General features: G+C 52.5%; 1 protein-coding gene across 1 annotated transcript in view; it reads right to left on the reverse strand.

Annotated features, from left to right (window-relative positions):
- The window catches only part of ABCA4 (ATP binding cassette subfamily A member 4), a 129,402-nt gene that overhangs the window by 15,243 nt on the left and 92,396 nt on the right, over positions 1-21,763 (reverse strand). Inside the window, exons 28-41 of the mRNA XM_036255448.1 lie at positions 20,766-20,890; positions 20,228-20,326; positions 18,986-19,172; positions 15,742-15,836; positions 13,784-13,816; positions 12,341-12,446; positions 12,147-12,221; positions 11,727-11,896; positions 10,041-10,218; positions 6,027-6,142; positions 4,896-5,043; positions 1,644-1,767; positions 1,124-1,253; positions 18-138 (exon numbers count right to left, since the gene is read on the reverse strand). Coding sequence (XP_036111341.1) covers positions 18-138; positions 1,124-1,253; positions 1,644-1,767; positions 4,896-5,043; positions 6,027-6,142; positions 10,041-10,218; positions 11,727-11,896; positions 12,147-12,221; positions 12,341-12,446; positions 13,784-13,816; positions 15,742-15,836; positions 18,986-19,172; positions 20,228-20,326; positions 20,766-20,890 — 1,707 coding nt within the window. The remainder of the gene's footprint in view (positions 1-17; positions 139-1,123; positions 1,254-1,643; positions 1,768-4,895; positions 5,044-6,026; positions 6,143-10,040; positions 10,219-11,726; positions 11,897-12,146; positions 12,222-12,340; positions 12,447-13,783; positions 13,817-15,741; positions 15,837-18,985; positions 19,173-20,227; positions 20,327-20,765; positions 20,891-21,763) is intronic.

Consider the following 21,763-nt stretch of genomic DNA (forward strand, 5'->3'; position numbering starts at 1 on the left):
TGCGCCGATTTCCTCACCTTGGTCAGTTCGTTTAGACTTAAGATATCAGCTTTATTTCCCCCACTAACAATCCTTTGTCTTTCTTCAGCCACATCATCATCTTCATCCACGACGGGCTCCTTGGTGGGCTCGGCAATCCTAGCGGAAGGAAAGGGCGGGATTGGGCTGGGGCCAGCGTCCTCAACACCGTCCTCTTCCTCCTGCCCATCCCCCCCTCACCTCTGCCCGGCCTGGCTTTCTACCCCCTGAGACAGGAATTCTCTAAAGGACTCCCAACAGGAGAGGCCTCAGGCAGAGAGGGCAAGTGCTCAAGCCCAGAGTCAGCCCTGGGTTCTCGTCCTTATTTCATTCAGTCCTCAACCCTGTGAGTAGGGTGGTTGATTTGTTTCTAATAACTGAGTTCTCTCTGGAGCAAAACCTAAACACACGTCCTCTGACTCATTTACATGTGACCAGATTCTGCCTGCGAGGGAGGCTTGCTCTGAGGGCCCAGCGACTGGCGGTCAGTCCCCCGGGCCCGGCCCGGAAAGGTGAGGCTGTGCTGCAGACAGGCTGCCTTCTGGAGCCCTGAGCGCCCACGTCGGGAGGGGGCAGGGTCTGGGCAGGAGCCTGGGGAAGAATGGCTGGGCTGGGGTGCGGTGGGCACCCTCCTCCCCGGAGAGGGCACTATCACTGCCCCCCAACATTGATCTTGGCTGCACTCATTCATATCACCCCATATCACTCCCTCCCCCCGCCCTGCCCCTATTCTCGCATCTTTAATTAGCAAAGGGGCCTCCTTTGTCTGTTCTGTGAGCCACACAGCTATACTTTGCATACCCCCTAACCATTATCATTTGCCATGCTACCATCCAATTTAAACCGAATATCTTTAACTAAGTGAGGGGTTAAATATTAGTGATTGAAACCCATAACATTGTATTTTAAGTACGTCAAAGTTGAGGTGATTCACAGATTCTTTTGTGCCGATTTTAACGTGTCTCTTCCTCTTGCATTATTCAGAGCCAGGCCTTGAGAATGTAAAAGCCATCACGGTGTGGGGCTCGTGAGGAACAGGTGACCATGCGGATGCAAAGCCAAATTCCCGGAGGTGGGCAGCCTCAGGGCAGCGGCAGGGACGTACCATCGGGTGAGGAAGAAGTGATGCTGGATGAGGAGGGTCAGGAGGAAGTACAGCACCCCTTCTGCCGCCATGGCAACCAGCTTCTTCCCAGCCAGGTCCCATTGAAATGGATTGGGAGAGTTCTCCTCACCTGGGGACAGAGGCCACCGGAAAGCGACAGGAATGAAGTCCATCCACTCTGCTGCCCCAGCAGCCCCCAAAGACCTAGTTTCACACTTGGCTCAGCTAGACCAGCCCTTATGCAAGGAATTAGGCAAGAGCCCAACATGAGTCTCATCTCGGCTCCTGGAGTCAGAGTCGGGAAGAGTGGAGCCTGCCCTCCGCCCGTCCTGTGGCTCCTCAGCCCAGGAGACAGGCGCCCCGGCCCCTTCTAGGTGGCAGAACAACCCAGACCGACCAGGTGCGTGCACCCCACCCCGCTCCCAGCCCAGGCTGCGGGTCTGGGTAGGAACTCCTGCTTCAGCCCTCCCAGCCTCAAAGGATCCAGGGCCATGCGCGACCAGCCTCAACTGCCACCCACCAAACCGGGCATAGACGTCTGTCACGGCCTGGCTCAGCGCCAGGTCAACGAGGCCCCGGCCCAGGCAGTAGTGGGGGAAGATGAGGAGCAGCTTCCTCAGCATGGCACTGAGTCGGAGCAGCGGCTGAAACACAGAGAAGCAGGGCAGTCAGGGCTGCAGCCTCGCCCGCCCGCCCCTCCTGAGCAGGGGGCCCTGGAAGGACCAGGGGCTCCGGATGGACCCGGGGAAGGACTGCAGAGGGGCCAGGCTGTCCACAGGAGGGCAGACGGGACAACTCTGAAATACATCCAGGAGGTGCCTCCTGGGGAGCCCACTGCAGACCCACTTTGGAATTACACATGCTCCCAAGGCACTTGGTACCAGGAGGGCAGCAGCTGCCGGGAGTGCCCCCGGGCTCTCTCCTTGGGCACAGTCGTGAGCCGTGGCGGTCACAGGGGACTAAGGCTCCCTTATCTGCTCTATCATAGCTCAGCTTAGACCGAAGGGGACAGGGTCCGAGAGCATCTCCCAGCTCTGCTTCCAGCTCCCACGGGACACGAGGAGCTGTGTGAGGATGCCACCAGCACTAAAGCAGGCAGAGACTCTCTCTGGTGTCTATGCTGAGTTGGGCGACTTGTTTTCAGGTGATCAGATTGTACTTGCTGCCTCAGCCTTGAAGTGTCAGGCAGAGCCTCCCCCGAGCGGCAGAGGGGACAGAAAGGAGGTGAGGCTGCAGGCCACTGCTGCCCACTTATCTGGTCCATCCCCACCACATAGCCTCCTTCCTCTCCAGCCTCCCCCTGCCCCACTGTTCCCAAAGGCACTCTGCTCTTTGCCTCTGGGCCTTTGCACGTGCAGCTTCTGGGACCATCGCTCTTAGCAGGAAAGCACGCCCTTCTTTGCAAAGCTGGATCCCATGACCCCTCCTCTCATAAGCCTTTCCAGATTCCCATGGTAAAATACCCACTCATCTCTCATAATATGTTCCATAATGCCAGGGTTAATTTTATTTTTACCTGCCTGCTTTCTCCCCTAGTCAGTGGTTCCCCGGAGGACAGGGACTGGGTCCTAAGCATTTGGTATCTTTCCTAAACACTTTATACAACGATTAGCTCACAGTAGGCACTTCATTATTTATTAAATGGGCTCATAAAATGCTACATATCCCAGGCCAGGCTTAAACTGGATTTCCTCCACCAAGATGTCCTGGTCCCTGCAGCCGAGCTCTTTGGGCCTGCTCTGACCTGCCTCTCCCCTTCGATGCTCTGTCGCGTGGAATGCCATGCCCCAGGTTTGGTCAGTTCCTACGTGGGTCAGGTCACCTCCTGGCTCGGAGGGGAGCTCCTGGAGGGCAGTGAGGGTCAGACTTGTGGACTTCGGCACATCCATTGCGTGCTGTTCGCTTAGCTGACAACCTCTTGACTGAGTAGGAACTGCACCTCCGGGGGCCCGGGAGCCTCCTCCTGCAGCATCCGTCTGACCGTTTGTGTGAAAGCCGCCAGTTCTGACGCAGAGGAGGGCGCGTCAGTAAACGTTGGCTAAAGGGGTGCAGCCGGGAGGAGCAGGGTGTCTTGAATTGATTTAAGCTTACTATTTAATTATTCTGAAGTGACACGCGCTCTTAAGACTTAGTTGGCCATGAGCCTGTGACAAAACGTCTCTGAAGAGCAGCGTTTTCATCTGCCAGGGTGCTCTGGCCAGGGGGGCGGGGGGCTCTGGCCTCATCCACCTCCCTTCTGGGGTCTGCCTGTGAAATGGTTTATTTTCTATCAGCCACAGGATGGGAGTGTGGGGCTCATTCTTTCCCATGGCCACGGACAGCCTGAGGCGGCCCGGGAAGGAGCCCCGGCCACGGGCAGCCTGACGCGGCCCGGGAAGGAGTCCCGGGCAGGAAGCCGTGAGACGGCGGTTAGTGCAGATGTGCTGTGGGTCCCCCCCCCCCGACCCCCCGCAGGGCCCAGAAGCCCGAGTGGGGGCGGGGCTGCCGCACAGCACGGAGAGCGGCTGGTGCCCACCCTCCGAAACGCGAAGACCCGGCGAGGGAAGGAAGGCTAGACAGGACACTGGGGACACAGGCCCATGGGCATGACCGCCAGCCCTTGGGTCCCCGGGACAGCCACGGCCAGGGCGCAGACACAGCCGGCGGGGTGGGAGCGTGGAGCTGAGGCAGCCCCACAGCCGCTGCCGCTCTGGTTAGGACCCCGTCTGGCCAGCGGTTCCTGGGTGAAGAGAAGCTGGGGCCGCGGATGGGACAACTGGACTTCACAGGTCGTAAAGTGACTCATTCAGCACACGCATTCCTAACCCTCTCCTCAGGATTAATTTTCAGGTGGAAAAGTATATATTACTCTGTTACAATTTGCATAAGAAAGTGGAGAAAGCCCTGGCCGGTTTGGCTCAGCAGTTAGAGCATCAGCCCACAGACCGGAGAGTCCCGGGTTCGGTTCCCGCTAAGGGCACGTACCTCGGTGGCAGTTTGTCCCCGGCCCTGGTTGGGGTCGTGTGGGTGGCGACCAGTCAATGTGTCTCTCTCACATCAATGTTTCTCTCTCTCTTCCTCCCTCTCTCCTTCCTGCTCTATCTGAAGATAAATGCAAAAATGTCCTTGGATGAGGATAAAAAAAAGAAAGAAAGTGAAAAAAGACTGTATATGTAATTGCTTATGTGTCTCCAGAACACATAAGAAACAAATGAAAGGCTGTCTCTGGAGAAGGGAACGAGGCGGCTGCTGAACAGGAGCAGGAAGGAGGCGTCGTCGTACGCCTTCTGCTCCTTTTACATTCTGAGATCACGTGAGTGTGTGTGTGTGTGCGTGTGTGTGTGTGTGTGTGTGTGTGGAAAACCTAACAACCCAAATCCTCAGGAAGACCTTTTTGAAGGAGTAAAAGGATCATGAAAGGTCATTTATAGCTTGAGAATGAGCTCAGAAAACCATGACACACAAATAAGGGTTTAAAGAAAGAAAAACTGGAAGGGAGGAAGGGAGGGAGGGAGGGAGGGAGGGAGGAAGGAAGGAAGGAAGGAAGGAAGGAAGGAAGGAAGGAAAGAAGGGAGGGAGGGAGGGAGGGAGGAAGGAAGGAAGGAAGGAAGGAAGGAAGGAAGGAAGGAAGGAAGGAAGGAAGGGAAGAAGGGAGGGAGGGAGGGAGGGAGGGAGGGAGGAAGGGAGGGGCGAGCAACATCCATTTATGCACTAAGCTTGCGCTCTGCGTGACTGTCACATACGCTTTAGTCTCCCGGTAATCAAGCAAGGAAGCCGAGAAAGTCATACTCACCTGGTTATTCTCAAATAATTCCAAGATGAAGGTGATGGCGCTGCTGTTGATGCCGATAAACAGGTTAGCACAAGACAAGGCCACGTAGGCTGTGCTGGGGACATCAAACAGGAAGGACGCTGGGTACATCATGGGAATGACGGCCCACCTGTGTGAAATGACACCGTCAGTGGGATGAGGGCCAACTTCCATTCCATCTGCCGCCTTCCCCTCACACAGGAAGTGGTAGGTCTGAACTGGCGAGAGTCCCAGGGAGACCAGAGAGAGACGCCAGCCTTGGTCTTTGCTCCTCGTCTTTGAGCTGAGATAACGATGCCTTCCCTGACCATCTCATGGGGTTTTGTGAGGACCGCTTGAGTCAGTGGCGGTGAAGGTACGTAAGTTATGAGGCCTTTACACCGCACAGGACCACTGTCTGCCTGCAGTGCTTTCCACCCTAGTCTGGGTCAGCAAAGCTGAGCTGAGATCCCAACAGTTCAGTGCAGCTGCCGGGTCTCACACGTGCTGCTTCCCGAATGCAGAGATAATGGAGCCCCCTGCTCTGGTGACTCTGCTGGCCCACATGGGAAGGGCCGCGTGTCATTATCTCCATTTTACAGGTAGGAAAACTGAGGCCTAGATGAGGTGTATAGATTGTCCACAGCACACAGGCAGCATGTGCGAGCCTGCATAGAGAGCTGCAGCTTCGCTGTACGATTCCACTAAATGCAACCTCTGTGCCACCCTCCGGCTCCGACTCAGCAGCAGCTCCTAGCTGGAGTCTTCTACTGCGTGCACACAGTCTTGGCCAGTGCCGATGGAGACACCGAAACGTTCAGATCGGCTGCAGGTGAGTCAGAATCACGGCTGGGTGAGAAACAGGGCGTGGCTGACCCAGATCTCGGTTAGGCCGCAGTCTGAATGGACGGAGATTCAGGCCAGGTGGGCATCTCCATTTTCCCTGAGTGGGCCGAGCCTTAGGACACCCTCACATGAGGAGTCAGAACCAGAGGCCACAGGTTTCGGGTCAGGCGGAGGACCCCGCTGGGGGCTGGAAGCTACCCTTGCCCCCGGGAGCCGGGTTTGCAGCCAGGAGAGCAGGCGGCTCCTCTAGCTTCCTTTCCAGGGCATTAGCTCGAGGCCCAAACTCACCCGTACAGCATGAGCAGCGCCACGAGGGCGGGCAGGGTGCTGGGAGACGTGTAGGCTTTCTTCTGAAACCCGGCGAAGATGCCCACCACCAGTGCAGCGCTCACAGCGTAATTCGTCTTGAAGAGAGAGGAGGGGAGCAAGGCACTGAGCTCTGCACCTGTGCCTCCTGGCTGTCAAACCAGGACGGGCCAGTCCCTCCGGCACATGTGGTCTGGGATCTGTTCTATTTGTCTGAACAGTTCTTGGTTATCAAACATGTTAGGTTGTCCCTAGTCCTCCTATCCCACCACGTCCTCCCTCTGCAGGGGCCCTTCAGTCTGTATGTTTTATTTATTTTTTAATATTTTTAAAATTGATTTTAGAGAGAGAAGAAAGGAGAGGGAGAGAGAGAGAGAAACATCAATGAGAGAGAACATCAATTGGCTGCCTCCTGCATGCTCCCCCTTGGGATTTGGCTCATAACCTGGGCATGTGCCCCGACTGGGAACCGGACTGGTGTCCTCTTGGTGCATGGGTCAGTGCTCAACCGCTGAGCCAAACCGGCCAAGCCAGTCTGTATGTTTTAAAAGAATGAATGATGAAATTCTACCCAATCTCTCATTCTCTCTTTCTAATTGGTCATGAAGTCCTATTGATTCTACTTTCTAAATATGTCTCCAACATTCAGAAGAATTTAAGATATAGTCCCTGGCCTCATGAAGCTCCAATGCATGAAACCCTTCCATTGCTTTCTCCCTTCTCTTCCTTCTCTACGCCGTTCAGTCCTAAAGCATCAGGACAGGGAGTCGTGGGCAGCATGCTGGGGCCAGGGGTGGGGTCACAGTGATCCTGCACAGGATGAGAACCCAAGAAGGGTGAGGAGGGTGTCTCCCAGAGGGTGGGCTAGTGGGTGCTGGAGTCCCGGGGGTGAGGAGGGCACTGACGTGGTGGGGGCATCTGAGCCAGAGCGGAGTGAGGGGGACCTCCACGTCGGGTTAGCTGGGGCAGGAAAGGAGGGTGTCCACATGGTGGAGGGGATGGTGGCAGGGATAGGGGACTAATTACAGGTGCGTTACTCAGGCAGGTAAATAGTTGGGAGTGACACAAGCTGGTGTCTCGCTCTTGGAGGAGGGAGTCACACATATGGAAAGCGATAGCGAGCCTCCGGTGCTGGACTGGAACTAGAGGTGTCAGGGAGCCCACCGTGTTCAGTGAATAGGTAGATAAACAGAGATGTAAATGTTTTATCTATGTATAGACATACATATGTCCTCTAGTTCTCTCCACCAAGAAGGCCTGGGACCATGGAGACCTCAGTAGCACAGCACCTATCTAGCACCCAGATCTTGGTTGTGAGGGCCAGGGTTCCTTGGGGACACAGCTGATTCCAGGTAGGGATGGGGGGTGTAGGGTGAACCTGGAACCTGCCAGAGAGCATGGAGGTGCTCCAGGACATGGGACACACGCCAAAGGAGGCAGCAGGCAGCTCGAACAGGCTCCACTGGCCAAACTGGGGACACTTTGGGCATCAGCATAAATAATAATTGTATGCAGTTGTAATCCATGGACTAACACAGGGAAAAATGACTCCATTTAGTTACAAACAAATACATGGAAGATTGAAAAGTTTGATAACAAACAGGATATTTACACCACTTTAAAGGACCTCTTCCCCACATTCTTATTAATTATAAAGAGAAAAAGGGTAACTTCACAGTGGAGAAGCTCGAGTCCCCACCACGAGGAACAGGGCGAACTGGAATGCAGCGAGCAGAGCATCCTTTGTGCTGCCGCCGCCGTGCCCGGACCCTGACCATGAGAAACGTCGGGCAAGTCCAAACTGAAGGGCATTCTGCAAAACTGTTGGCCTGTCATGAGTATCAGAGAACAACTGGTGGAACGTTCCAGGCTGAGGAGGACTGGAGAGACTGCACAGCTCAATTCAAGGCATGATTCTGAGCTGGAGGCTTTTCTATAAAAGACATCATTCAGGTAAGTGATGAAACTGCAGTGGGGTCTGAGGAATAGATGGAGACGAAGCATCAGTGCGGGTGTGTGTGTGTGTGTGTGTGAGTGTGCGCGCATGCACGTGTACGCATGTGTGAACAGACACCTTATTGGGAAGTTATTCTCAAATGACTCTGAAAAACCATTTTGAACTGTCCTTGCAACATTTCTGTAAGTTTGCTATTGTCTCAAAATTTAAAAGAAAAAATTGTGATATAATAAAAACATAAGAATTTACAATATCATATACGTGCTGAATGAATGATAGAAAGAGTGAGCGTTTATTCATTCATTCAGTCACAACCCCCAGGTACGCATAGCCTTTCTGCCACTACCCAGTGAGGGTGCTAAGCGCCAACACTTTAGATCCCAGAGTGTGAATTCCAGGCTACACGAAATAGTCTAGAGCAGCGGTTCTCAACCTGTGGGTCGTGACCCCTTTGGGGGTTGAACGACCCTTTCACAGGGGTCGCCTAAGACATAACAGTAGCAAAATTACAGTAAAGAAGTAGCGACAAAAATAATTTTATGGTTGGAGGTCACCACAACATGAGGAACTGTATTAAACGGTTGCAACATTAAGAAGGTTGAGAACCTTCTGGTCTGGAGCATCAGGAAGCCTGCTAACATCATACCCACCCTTCTCTAAGTCTTCATGGGGTGTCTACTTTGCTGGTATCATCTCCCCCGGGACACCACTCTGTCCTCTATCCACATATCTCCCCTTAGGCTCAGACATGTAGCCAGGCACATGCATGGGTCAGCCCCAACTCTAAATTCTGTTCCCTGTCTTCTAAGAAATGTAGAGTGAAAAAATTAGCACGTTGATAACTTTTCAGCGCAGGTGAGCCGAGCTCTTTTCTCATTCAGAGCACAAGGCCAGTGCAGACTCCTGTAAGCGATGTGCTCGTCCACAGGGAGGCTCTGGACTCCGACTTCCTCCCCTGTGTTCATGAGTGCTTCTCATCCAGACAGAGCACAGAGGAAAGAATGTAGCTGCTACTGATCATTTCTGGTTTTGTCTTGTTAAGTGACAGCTGCTTATTAAGTTGAGTAAGATAAATAAATTAATTCTCTCGGAATCCTAATATTTGTCATCGTTATGAAGAGTCATAGTGGAGAAGGTTGTTTGTGGCGGTCTCCATGGTGATGTGTCATGTCACACGTGGGGACTCACATGGGTGCTAGGATGCTGGGATAAAACAAAGGACCCCATCACCCGACACACCACTGGAGTGTCATAATGGTCTCCACTGTCCTGTAACTAGGTCTTGGCTGCCAGTAACCTTGGACCCTGTGGCCTGTCATGAAGTAGCCCATGCTGACCCCTCCCTGCCTGCTCGGATACTGGTTGCGAGCTGTTGATTTGCTCAATAACTTTTCTTCATTTCCCCTAACTCGGTGGCTAAACTGATGTGGTGATGGTCTGGCTGCTTTGGGAATGCAAACGAAGGTCACTGGGTAGGGTTGCCCGAGTTAGGAAATAAAATACAGGTGCCTAGGTAAATTTGATTTCAAATAAACAGCAAGTGCATTGTTTAGGACAACTATGTCCCACACAATGTTAGGGGTAAAACGTACTCTCAAAATTCATTGTTTATCGGAAATTCAAGTAAAACGGGGTGTCCTATATTTACCTGCTGACTCTGCCACAGGGGAAGCTCCGTCCTTACCCCTTTGGGGGCGGGGCAGGATTTAAGAAGAGACTGTGGGGTAAAGGTCTGCTTGCTATTACTTCTGCTCCCGATTATGCTCGGGAAGGCCAGCCCATTCCTGCGCTGCAGTAACTATTGGACGGGTCAGAAGGCCCCTTGAGCAGGGCCTGCAGAGCCCCGACTCAGCAGCTGTTCAGCTGAGCCCTACATTAGTCCCTGGCTCGAGGGTCCTAGCGGTGCCTTTCTAAGATGTCACGGACAGCAGACACACAAGGCCCTCTGCACAGCGAGAGCTCCACCCTGCTGAGTCCCTGCGCGCAGACACAGTGCCCACCCCTTAGGCCAGGGAGGTGAGAGAGGACCTGACACTTACAATGTCCCAGAGGAAGTTGGTCAGCCAGTAGGTGATGGGGCTCACTCCGCTGACAAACTGGAGGTGCTTGGCTTTATTCACTCTCTCCTGGATCAAGTAGAGGACAAAGCTGGCCGGGACGAAGGACATGGCGAAAATAACGCAGATGGCGACCACAGCATCCACAGACGTGGTCAGCCTGCAGCGGGACAGGAGGTGCGGGGATGGGGGTGGAGGAGGAGGAGCAGATGCAGGAGGAAAACAAGGTCAGGTTCTGGGGAGGCTCACCCAGGCCCAGGGAACAGCCTCCAGAACCCCTTCGCAGCCTGACGTCCGTCATTTCATCCAACTGGCTTAAGCCAGGTCAAGGTTAAGGGGATATTTTTGGGCTTTCTGTTCCATGTTAATGTTGAATATTGTTCCATTTTAATATGAACATATAAATAAGCTTTTTATTACATTTTCAAATTATTCGTCGATGGTTATAGAAATGAATTTTTGTATTAATATCATATACTACTGTGCTCTTATCAATTCCAATAATTTGTCTTAGACTCTCTTAAAATTTCCAGGTAGATTGTCACATGGCCTGTGAAATTTATTCCTTTTGTTAAAAGAAGTAAAGTATCTTGTTAGAACGTGGAATCCATCCTGACTAGGAGAGATGTTCATAACGTGAGTTTAAGGGAGGAGAGAACAGGCCTGTTATCCCGGACTTGGCTCCCGTCGCTCTTCCCGGATCCGGAAGAGGCATCTGGCCGAGGGCAAGTGCGGGCTGCAGTCCAGCCTGGACTCCACGGACAAGCCGGGACCCCTGCCCAGCACAGAGCCCGCCTGGAGAAGGAGCACCTTTAGCCAGCTCCCACAAAGGCTCCATAGGTGCTGGTCGGTGTCCTCATGACATGAGAACTAGCATGACCCACACACGCACATGACGGAAAGGAAACACGCAAACATGTTCAGAGGAAACACCCTACGCTGTGTAGGGTCATAGATAAGTTCTATTTCATGTTTTAGATTCAGGAGACGTGGCAGGGCCGAGTGAGATGAACACAGGACAGACTTCGTTCTCAGGTGAGGGCCCGGAGGGTGATGAAGAAAGGCCCCAGGGCCCGGGGCCCGACTCTCAGCCAGTGACACTGCGCAGGTGGAGGGCCCGTGTTCGGGCGCTCAGAGTGTACTGGGACGGGAAAGTGAGGACCCCACAGCCTCCCAGAAGGGGTTCGCACTCACGAAGGCTACAGACATACTACAGATTGCACAAGACTGATGTTTTTCTTGCCTGAAGCTGTGCAGTAAGAGCCTAAGCTTGAGGAAGGTCACCATCCTGACGTCGGGGGGAAATGACCGAGATCTGAGATAATTACTGCCAGGGAGACGGAATATTTACTGAGCCCCCTGGTTTCCCGGCAGTCCCTTCACGGACTGCAGGGGAGGATATCCATGTGCGCTCCCGAAGCAACCTCGCACCTAGAGCTGAAGGGAACGTGAGCAAACACAGGCCCACTTCCCTAATGCGCGAGGGGAGGCCCAAGGCCCGGCAGTCTGGTACACAGCGCTGAAAGTCACGGTCATGTCTGCCGGCTGAGCAGCCCTGCCACCCAGCCCTCAGCTCCTGTCAGTGAAAACCCTCCCGGATCCTCCCGGCCCTCCGGAGAGAGGCGAGGGCTACAAGCAGGTGCAAGGCTGGGGGCCCTGGCGGCTTACACTGTCACCTCGGAGAGCTGCTCCTTGGTCAGGTTCAGGGGCTGGCTCACGGCGGTGATGCCGTGCTCCTCGGGGTCCCTGTCTGGGCGCAGGCTGGCTCGCAGGATGGCGTTGTGCGCCACGTTGAGAAAGCTGACCAGGGCATGCCAGCCCTTGTTGTTAAACCACACCTGGAGGGCGGAGACGGGGTCCGTCAGGCTGGGCCGGACATGACCCGAGGCTTGTGCTGACAACAGCTGTTTACGGAAAAAACCGGGCCTGAAGGAATGTGAGGAGGAGGAAGGCTTGGCGGCTGGAAGACGGTTCATGGTGGGTTTCAGCTGGAGACGCGAGGGAATTTAATTAAGCTGGGAAAATAAAGATGCAGTGACCAGTTCACGGGAATGTTTAGCCCGAGGGCAGGCTATGCAGGGCCGATACCTTAATGTTGTCCTCCGTTTCCAGATGCTTGAGGAAAGCAGACATTTCTTTAGAGGCCTCCCTGGTGACAGGGCCCTAGAGAACCGTAATGGATAAGAAGAGGGCTTTGATTTTCTCCCTTAGCACTCAGGAGAATCTGTTTCCTAAAACGGGCGCGGGGAAAGTCCTACCCAGACCTGCAGTCCGTTACATACCCCGCTCACGTTCATCATCTGGCCGAGGTCGCTCAGGAGCCCAGCCAGTGCTTCCCCGGTCACCGGGAGAGCTGGGAGCTTTCCTCCGATGGAAATTCCCCCGTACCTGACCAGGGGACAGGAAGCCCTCAGACCAGCGCCCTGAACCACGTCTGTGGCGCTCACGCCTGCCAGCCGCTCTGTTCCTCAGGGATATGTGTACTTCGGGGGGAACTGTCTGCACCAGGGAGCAATGTGGCTGCACTTTCCAAACCAGCTTTAATGCTTCCTCATCGCGCCCAGGTGAGTGCTCATCCCTCTGAGCCTGGCCTCAGCCTACCTCTCCCACCCTCCTGTGCCTTCCCCTGAGCGCGACCCGGCCATGCCCAATCGCTCACACAGCTGCCAAGGGTCCAGGTTGCCCTGCAGGGCCGCTAGGTCCCAAGGTGCCTGTTCCTTTCTTGAGCATCAGTCCAACTCCGACTCCTCTGTCACATGTCATGTTGTCTTTGAAGTCTTCCCTGACTCTCCCCGGCCCACAGTTCCTGTCCTGTGCCATCTCTGGGCCTTACAGGCAGCGGGACTCCCCATAATCTCATCAGGACCAGTCCGGCTGTGCCCGACTGTCAGGGCCTCTCCCCACCCCTCCCCCAGGCCTCCCTCACCAGCTCCAACCTTGACTCAAGCTCTAGTTCGTAATGAGATCCTAGCCTCCGGTCCCTCTGCTCCTAGCCCATCCCCCACACTGCTCTGGAACCTTCCAGTGATCACGCTCATACTCAGACCTGGGCATCTTCGCTCTCTGGCTTCAACCTGTCCAGTGGCAGGATAAAAGCCAAACTCCTCTACGAAACAAAATTAACTTGCTGAACTTTATTTCTTAGGGACTCAAATTGTGCTCCCCCTGCCCCCGACTTCCTGCTTCAGCTGAGGACCCCTATTTCCGTCCAGGGAGCAATTCTAAAAGCTGGATTTCACTTTTATGGTCTGGAATCAAGTCAACATCAACTCTGCGTGTTATTCTCGAGGCCGTTCCCGAGAGAGCCCAGGAGACCGGCTCACGCCCGGAGTGTCCCTGGAGGACTCTCCAGACCTCCGGAACCACTCACGTCTGCAGTGCCTCAGGAACGAGGTGTGTGAGGGCCGGGCCAGACTCCCTGCGGCTCACGGGATGGGCCCCGGAGTGCCGGGCTTCGGTCGCAGGGCCTCTCGTTAGTACAATAAACTGTTAGACATTTGGGCTAGGAGCCGCCTTGAATGAGAATATGCGCAGGGACTATCACTTCACATCTGTGTCCCTCGTGGAGATCAAACACCGCATCTTCTGGGCCCAGGGTGACATGGCCTGTGACCTCCTGAGCACATACAACATTCCGTCTACATGGCTTTGAAGTGTGGCTTTCCTATGTGCATTTTAAATAGATCAATTTGAGATTTTAAGTTCTTATAAAACTAGTTTCTTACCTCTGCTCGTTGACCCAGAATTTGCTCTTTAAGCTGGAAGTGAAAACAAATCATGGAATGAATACCACAGGCCCAGCCGTGGGGTTAACTTTCCTTCCCAGTGCGCACTTGGGCGTCTCAGTCTTCAGGGGCGTTTCTGCTCTTCCTGATACCCCAGCGATATGGAAACCTCCCAGCCTGGGAGCCGAGCCGGATGCACTTGCCGAGAAAGGACTGCTGTTTCCCACTGCGGGCTCTCTAAGTCCCATCCCACATGCTGGGCTTTCTGGGTGGCCCTGTTGTCAGGCATCTGTCAGACCAGCTGCCCTGCCCGTGTGGAGCGCAGGCTGCAGCCCTCCCCTCTCTACGACTCACCTGCACACCTGGCGGAAGCTCTGGCTTCCTCCAAGCCGAAGTTCACACTGACTTCCAGCCAGTCGGGGATAAAACGACAAGATAGACAACAGCAAGATGCTAACTGTGGACCTCACAGGTCAGGCCCACGAATTACCATTGTCAACCCAAAGTTCCGTAGTACAAACTTGCTGCTGCGAACAAAGTTTCGGATGCTTGTTGTTTACCCCGTCATCGGCTCTTATTTGGGGGCTTGGGTGGCATTCTTTATTTGCTAACAGCTGGCCTGGCATTGCCTTCTCAGCAGCTGCTTTCATTATCCGCAGTGTGTTCTAGTTTTAATTGAGCCCATTTATTCTTTGTGCGTGGCTTGGGTAGGAGAAGCGACTTGAACATACTACTAAAATTCCACAGTATGTTTTATTTTAAAGCCCCAGAGCACGTGGGGCCTGGATCGGGGCTCCCTGTGATGCCCTCTTGGTAGCACGCTCTTGTTAAGCTGCTTGCTCTCACAGGGGCTGCTGAAGCCCATCTGTCCCCAGCTGGAGCTTGATAACAGCTGCAGAGCTGAGAGAAACAGACACTCACGGAAGCTTTCACTGGCTTATTAAAGGGCAACACTGCAGATGACGGTTTACAGTTAGAGGGTGACAGGTGCAGTGAGCTTGGCCAACCTGCATGCTCGCTCAGATACATACCACTGGCCCATCCTCTCGTCGTCTAATGTTTTTCCTTCCTGCTTTTTGCTTCTTACTTTTCTGTCTTGTTTCTTTTTCCTCTGCTTTACAACCTTTATTCTCGCTCCTCCCTCCAAACTTTGTCAACCAGTTAAAATATGAGGCTGTATTATTAGATAAATTCTATACTTTTTTATTTTATATTTTTTCTTTATTGATTTTTCTAAAGGAAAGGAGAGAGAGAGAGAGAGAGAGAGAGAAACATCGATGAGAGAGAACATCGATTGGCTGCCTCCTGCATGTCCCCCACTGGGGTTCGGGCCCACAACCTGGGCATGTGCCCTGACCGAGAATCGAACTAGTGGCCTCTTGGTGCATGGGTCGACGCTTAACCGCTGAGCCACACCAGATGGGCTTTATTTTACTTTAATAGTGCACAGGTTAACTGTTAAGGCTGCTTAATCTAAACAAAACAACAAAAAACAAAATTAGCCCTGGCTGGTTTGGCTCAGCAGTTAGAACATCAGCCTGCGGACCGAAGGGTCTTGGGTTCGATTGCCGGTCAAGGGCATGTACCTGGATTGCAGGCTCAATCCCTGGCCCCCGTCAGGGTCATGCAGGAAACAACCAATCGATGTGTCTCTCTCATGTGGATGTTTCTCCCCCCCTCTCTCTCTCTCTCCCCTGCCCCACCCCTCCCACTCTATCTAGAAATTAATGGAAGAATATCCTCTGCTCAGGATGAACAACAACAAAAATATTAAACTTAAGTTGCATTTTAGTCTGCATATGTCTTCATTGCTTCTTCTGTTGGATCAGGCCCTCAAATTAGGGGGGAAAAAATTTCACTGGCCTGGTGTTGATGAATCATGAGAGAAAATGATCTGCCATTAGTTAACAGGTACTACAGGGAGCCAGGGTGAAAGGCTTAACAGTGTCTCTTCTTACCTGCTTCGTATAAGGGCAGGATACGTTTTTACCAAGAAGTCGGAGACGTTCCTGCCTGTGAGGTCCTGCAGGATTTCAGTGCTGCGCTGTGTTCTCTGCGGCAACGAGACAGCAGTGTCGGTGACTCGGGATTTTGAGCCCTGACAGTTTGTCCCCAGCACCCAGCCGAGTACCTGGCACACCGCTGAAACAACACACTCGTGCCGTGTGTAGAAGAATTTGGACCAGACCTTACAGTTTTGTACATCACCTTCAGAATACATCTAGGACTGGAAGCTGCTAGTTCATCAGACTTTGGAGAATTCAAAAGAGGATGAGTTTGGCCACCAGGTGGCAATATGACTTTAAATTTGGGAACATGTCAATGGTTTGGTCTCTGGTCAGTCGTGAACCTTGTGTGTCAAGAGTGTCAATCAAAGGTAGCTGGGGACATTTTTTGGCAGCTTTAAAACCACCATCATCACACACCATGTTTCTCACTTTTATACACTTTCCGTCTCCTTTTCCCATATTCTTCCTTCTTCAGTTCACGTCTTCACCTAGTTCCTCTCTCTAATGCTAGAAGCAGAGCTAGCGTCTACACAATACTGTGTACAGGGACGGTTAAATACTCTACATGCATTATAATATATCCCCTGGCCTCATCCCCTTATGAGAGAGGGATTATTACTTTAATTTCAGACAGACGGTGAGGTTCGGAAAGGTTGGCTCACGTGCCCTCGGTTGCAGAACTCGCAGGTGGTAGACCTAGGATTTGAACCTACACCTGTCTGACGCCATAGCCCTCACTCTGTCACTCTGTCACTCTGTCACTCTGTCACTGCTTCTCAAGACGAGCTCGGCACCCAGGGGAACTGCCAAGCTCTCCGGTGGACTCCAGACCGGAACAACTGCTGGTGCCTGGGGAGTTTATGGAAAATTGTTCTCTAAAAATTCTGTGAAATAAAATACTCCTCTAACTTTCACTCTATGTGTTCTAGAAGCCAGGGGTGGAGCCTTTTCACCTCGGGACCCACCACCACTTAAAGACTGTGAGAGCAGGATGGGACCCCGCCGAAGACAGCTTCCACCGCCCGGTGTCCAGACGAGGACAATGCAGCACCTCTGCACCAAGCCTGCACCCTTACCTCTGCCGAAATTCCGGCTGAATAGGACAGTGTGTCTGAGTGGATGTAAATATGAGGTGGAGAGAGAGAGAGAAAGTAGCTCCTATGCAGATTTGTGACGTTACTTTTTTTTTTGCTCCCACGAGAGACATGAATGATAATGAGGAAATGCAGATGTGAAAGAAAAACCACAGGACCTGGTCTGTCTGTTTCCAGGACTTTGGCTGTAGTGGCCTGTTAATTTTTTGCCCTGGGAACCAGAGACTAGCCACTGAAAATAAGTTTCTGTAAGCTAGACAGGCAGCCTTGAAGTTAGGAGTCACTGAGGAAATGAATCTCTCCGTAGCTACTCCTGGCCTTCCCGCCCCGGCCCGGGAGCTCAGTGTGAGAACCCGCCCCCCGCTGGAGGCATAGAGCAGCAGCAGCCAGAGGGCCCTCGGCAAACCCAGCAGAGGTAAAGCTTCCTCTTGGGGCACCGGGAATTGGAACCTTCTCCCTGAGCTCCTCTTTTGGGATCCCTGTGATGCTGGGGTGGCTGAGTTAGGATTCAAGGGGGAAATAAATTGCTTGAGAAATATAAAGGTATATGCTTTTAGCATATAACAAAGAGAGACAGGATGCTCATAAACAGAATTGTTTACAAGCCAGTAACTGTGATCGATGCTAAGGCACAATTTAGTTGTCCCCTGTGACCTGCTCTGCCCTCTGCCATAATAAGAGACTTTTTTGTTGGGTACAAGGCCATCCAGAATAAAGACTACAGTTCCCAGTCTTCCTTGACTTTTGATTCTGGCAGTGCTGTATAAATGTGGTAGTTCTTGAAATCTTCCTAGAAGACAGCATATTTGCACACTTAGCCCTCTCTCGTTACTCATCCCTTCTTCCGGTCAGCGGCCTGGCAAGTAGGTTCTGCCACCTTGGCCAAGGAGGCTGAGGCCTGTTCACTATGGAGAAGCAGCAAAATAGCCCCGAGGACCACCCGCATAGACTTTTACTGTTAGTTTAGTGTTGTCATCACTGAGTTGAATGTAATTCTAAATAACGCAGTTTCCTTACCCACATTATTTCACTGAATTCTCATAAAAGGCTATGAAATAAATCACAGTTATTCACAATGTGTAAGTGAAGAGATTAGGCTCCGAGAGGCAAGTAGCCAACCCAAGGCTCTCGACACTAGACCACACAGCCTTGCTGGGAACCTTGTGTTCATCGGCAAACCATTAGCGATGGACACATACTGTCCTCTCCGTGCAACTCAGCTGGGAGGACCGTTATCGACCCAAAACAAAGTGAGACTTCTCTGGCCCCTCCTGTCTCTGAAAGCCCGGGATAGGCTCACTGCGACACTGTCTGGAGTTCAGAACACCCAAGGGAGGATGCTGCTCAGAGCCAGGCTCTTGATGTCCCTGCAAAGCATAGGTTGCTGTGTGTGTGTGTGTGTGTGTGTGTGCGTGTGTGTGTGTGTGCATGTTAGTTACACAGCACATGGCAAGCTTCTTAATGAAGATGGTTAATACATGCAAATACATAGGCATTTGAATGGACACTACAACATTATTTGTAATAGCGAAAAACTGAAAACCCACAGCTCCAACAATGAGAGATTAGTTGAATAAATTAATGTAAATCCAAACAGTGGAATCATATGCAGGCATTAAAAACAATGATGCAAATGCATACTGACATGGGTATATGTTCATAATATGCTACTAACTGAGAAGAGCAGGTTTCACAACAGCATTTTGAATATAATCCAGTTGGAATGAACAAAAACCAAATGTTATTGGTGGTTATTCCCAAGTGATAGGATGATCTTTTCTCTTCTGACTTATCTGCATTTTCTGATTTTTCTGTAATGAGCTTGCATGACATATAATGTCTCAATGTTTAAAGATATGTTCTTACGAGATTGCATCGGAAGTGCTTGGCGGGAAACGAAGCTATTGGGCAGTGACTCCCCCAAGGGGCTGGACGGGGCCCTGTGGGAAGCCCTGCTAAGAGGACCCGGTTAGAACTGCACTCAACTATCAGTTTAAAATGTTATTTGGCCAAAAACTTAGGGGCACGACATATTTTTCCCAACCCCTACTGTTGCAGGCAGATCCCGAGCCCCGGTTTCCCGCAGCGCATGGAGGTACCTGAGGGGGCGGGAGCCCCCCTGCACCCTCGGGGCACTCGGGGAGCAGGGTGAGCTTCTCCCTGGTGCTGCATCTGCAGGAAGGCGAGGGGTGGCCTGGGGCCCATTCCTGCTTCTGGAACAGCTGGGTGACGTTCGGGGACACAGAGGGTGTCCTCCAGGGGGTTGAGTTGCCACAGGGGTACTCCCTCATGAAAGACAAGAGAATATTTCACAGTCAGCGCCAACGTTGATACAAAGCCCTGGAAATGGGACCTAGTGCCCGGCCCTCTCCTCCTTGTCCTCAGAGCATACGTTTTCTTCTTACACTCTCACAGGTTAGTTTCTGGTCAAGAAAAATCAAGACCAAGATTTTTTTTTTTAATTGATTCAGAGTGTGGGGCCAGGGAAGAATTGTCAAAGTTGGGGACAGTTATATCTTTTTCCTCTCCTGGTGGCTCTAGCTGCTGACAGACAACAAATAAAACAGGAATTTGAAATCTGTCTTTCTTGGCCCTTATCCACCCACAGCTCTGAAAAGCTGACTGAGAGAAGCAGTTATAATTGTATTGCATTTTGCGCTGGCCGGTTTGGCTCAGCGGTTAGAGCGTCGGCCCGCGGACCAGAGAGACCCGGGTTCAGGTCCCGCTAAGGGCATGTACCTCGGTTGCAGTTTGCCCCCGGCCCTGGTTGGGGTCATGTGGGTGGCAGCCACTCGGTGTGTCTCTCTCACATCAATGTTTCTCTCTCTCTCTTCCTCCCTCTCTTCTTCCCGCTCTATCTGAAGATAAATGCAAAAATGTCCTCAGGCGAGGATTAAAAAAAAAATTGTATTGAATTTTTAGGAGTCTTGGTGGACTTCAACCAGCTCTGACACTGCCTTCTCTACGCTTGTGGCGATGACTGGCAGTTGGCCACCTACGTGACCAGTGCCATTCTAGGTGCGAGCACATTGACATTCCGCAGCGCCTCGGGCACCTTTCAGACAGGTGCGGGCAGCATACCTTAGTGTGGGACCTTTGATATTGGGGCCCACGGAAATAAAGAGCTGTCAGACGGTGCAGGTGCGTCCTGAGAGGCAGGGACACCTTGGATGCAGGTGTTGGAGGAGAGGCCGGGTGCGTGCTGGTCGGGGAGAGGGAAGCACCCGGGCAGCACAGAGCAGCACTGGACGGGGCCATCCCAACCCTGCCATCTCGGTGCCCCGCCTTCCGGGACTCCCAGGGCGGCTGTGAGGGTCAGCACAGGGGGCACCAGGACTCACGGGAGCCACTCTTCCTTCAGGCAGCGGTTGCCAAAGCCTGGCTTGTTCAGGAGGACGTCCGCGAGCGCCGCGAGCCGCTCACTGGCCGGCTGGTCCATGCTAGACAGCGAGAGGGAACAGCGGCCAACATGGAGCCCAGCGCAGGTTTCGCTGAGTGGCTGTCCCATGCCGGGCACGTACACAGGGCACAGAACGCCGCGCTGGGTGGTTGTAGGTCTCCTGGGAAGGGGGCAGCCTCCCCAAACATGCCCAGTGATCTGAGGGCATATTGTCTGTGCCCCACAAAGATGAAGCTTTAACCACTCACCTAATCTTGACTTTCTCTTTCCTTACACCTGGCCATGCTGGCTGTTCACCTGGGATCACCTTCCAACTGGTAAGTACTTAGTTTCCTTTCTGAGGGCAGCCCAAGGACCACTACCATGTTGGTGACTGTCCCAGGGAGGGAGAAGGGCAGGGCCCCACCAAGCAGCTTGTGACCCAGGAGCCTCACACCCCACAGAGGCAAATGATGACCTCTGGGGACATGTCTACGCACCTAAAGAAGGTGTACTGCTGCCCATATATCCAGGGGTGAAGGGTCAAAGCGGGATATTCACCAAAAGGAGGGATGATGACGGAAAACATCAGAGCCAAAAACACAAAGGTGGCTGGGAGCACAATCTGTGGGAAACAAACACGGCAACACGGGCTGTGGGCTGTGGTGTGCAAAGACACACACACGCGCGTGTACACACACTCACACACACGTTTATGCTGCTGAACGTTTATCCTGCAGCCTCATAACAGGCCCAGGTGGAAGGTCAGGCTCCCGGGGAACATTATGAGCAGCAGGTGCAAAGGCAAGTCACCAAGGAGAAACAACTTTCTGTAACCACTGGAGAATGATTGAAGTAGGCCAACGGTGAACATCGAAGGAGCCCCGGCCAGGTGGCGCCATTGGCTGGAGTGTCATCCCATACACAGAAAGGTCATGGGTTCGATTTCTGGTCAGAGCACATACTTAGGTTGCAGGTTGAATTCCCCCGTCGGGGCACATACAGGGGGTAACTAATTGATGTTTCTCTCTCTCTCTCTCTCTCTCTCTCTCTCTCTCTCTCTCTCTCAAATGAATAAAATGTCCTCGAGTGAGGATTAAAAAACAAACACTGAAGTAGGCCAGAGGTAAACCAGTTTCTTTTTCTGAATAAAACACATACAAAGAAAAAAGAGGACAATGACCTTGATATGCAGGGTCATTGCAAAAATGAATGAAAACATGACTTTACCCTTTATTGTAAAAATAATAACAATGTTGACATAGTCACTATTGTTCTTTTTTTTTTTTTTATCCTCACCCGAGGACATTTTTCTATTTTTTGTTCAGATAGAGTGGGAGGGAGAGAGAGAGAGAGAAACATCGATGTGAAAGGGACACATCGAGTGGTTGCCACCTGCACGACCCAACCAGGGCCGGGAACAAACTGCAACCAAGGTGCGTGCCCTTAGCGGGAACCGAACCCGGGTCTCTCTGGACCGCATGCAGACACTCTAACC

This window comes from Molossus molossus, unplaced genomic scaffold (assembly GCF_014108415.1).
Source record: "Molossus molossus isolate mMolMol1 unplaced genomic scaffold, mMolMol1.p scaffold_m16_p_12, whole genome shotgun sequence".
In the NCBI taxonomy this organism is placed as follows: Eukaryota; Metazoa; Chordata; class Mammalia; order Chiroptera; family Molossidae; genus Molossus; species Molossus molossus.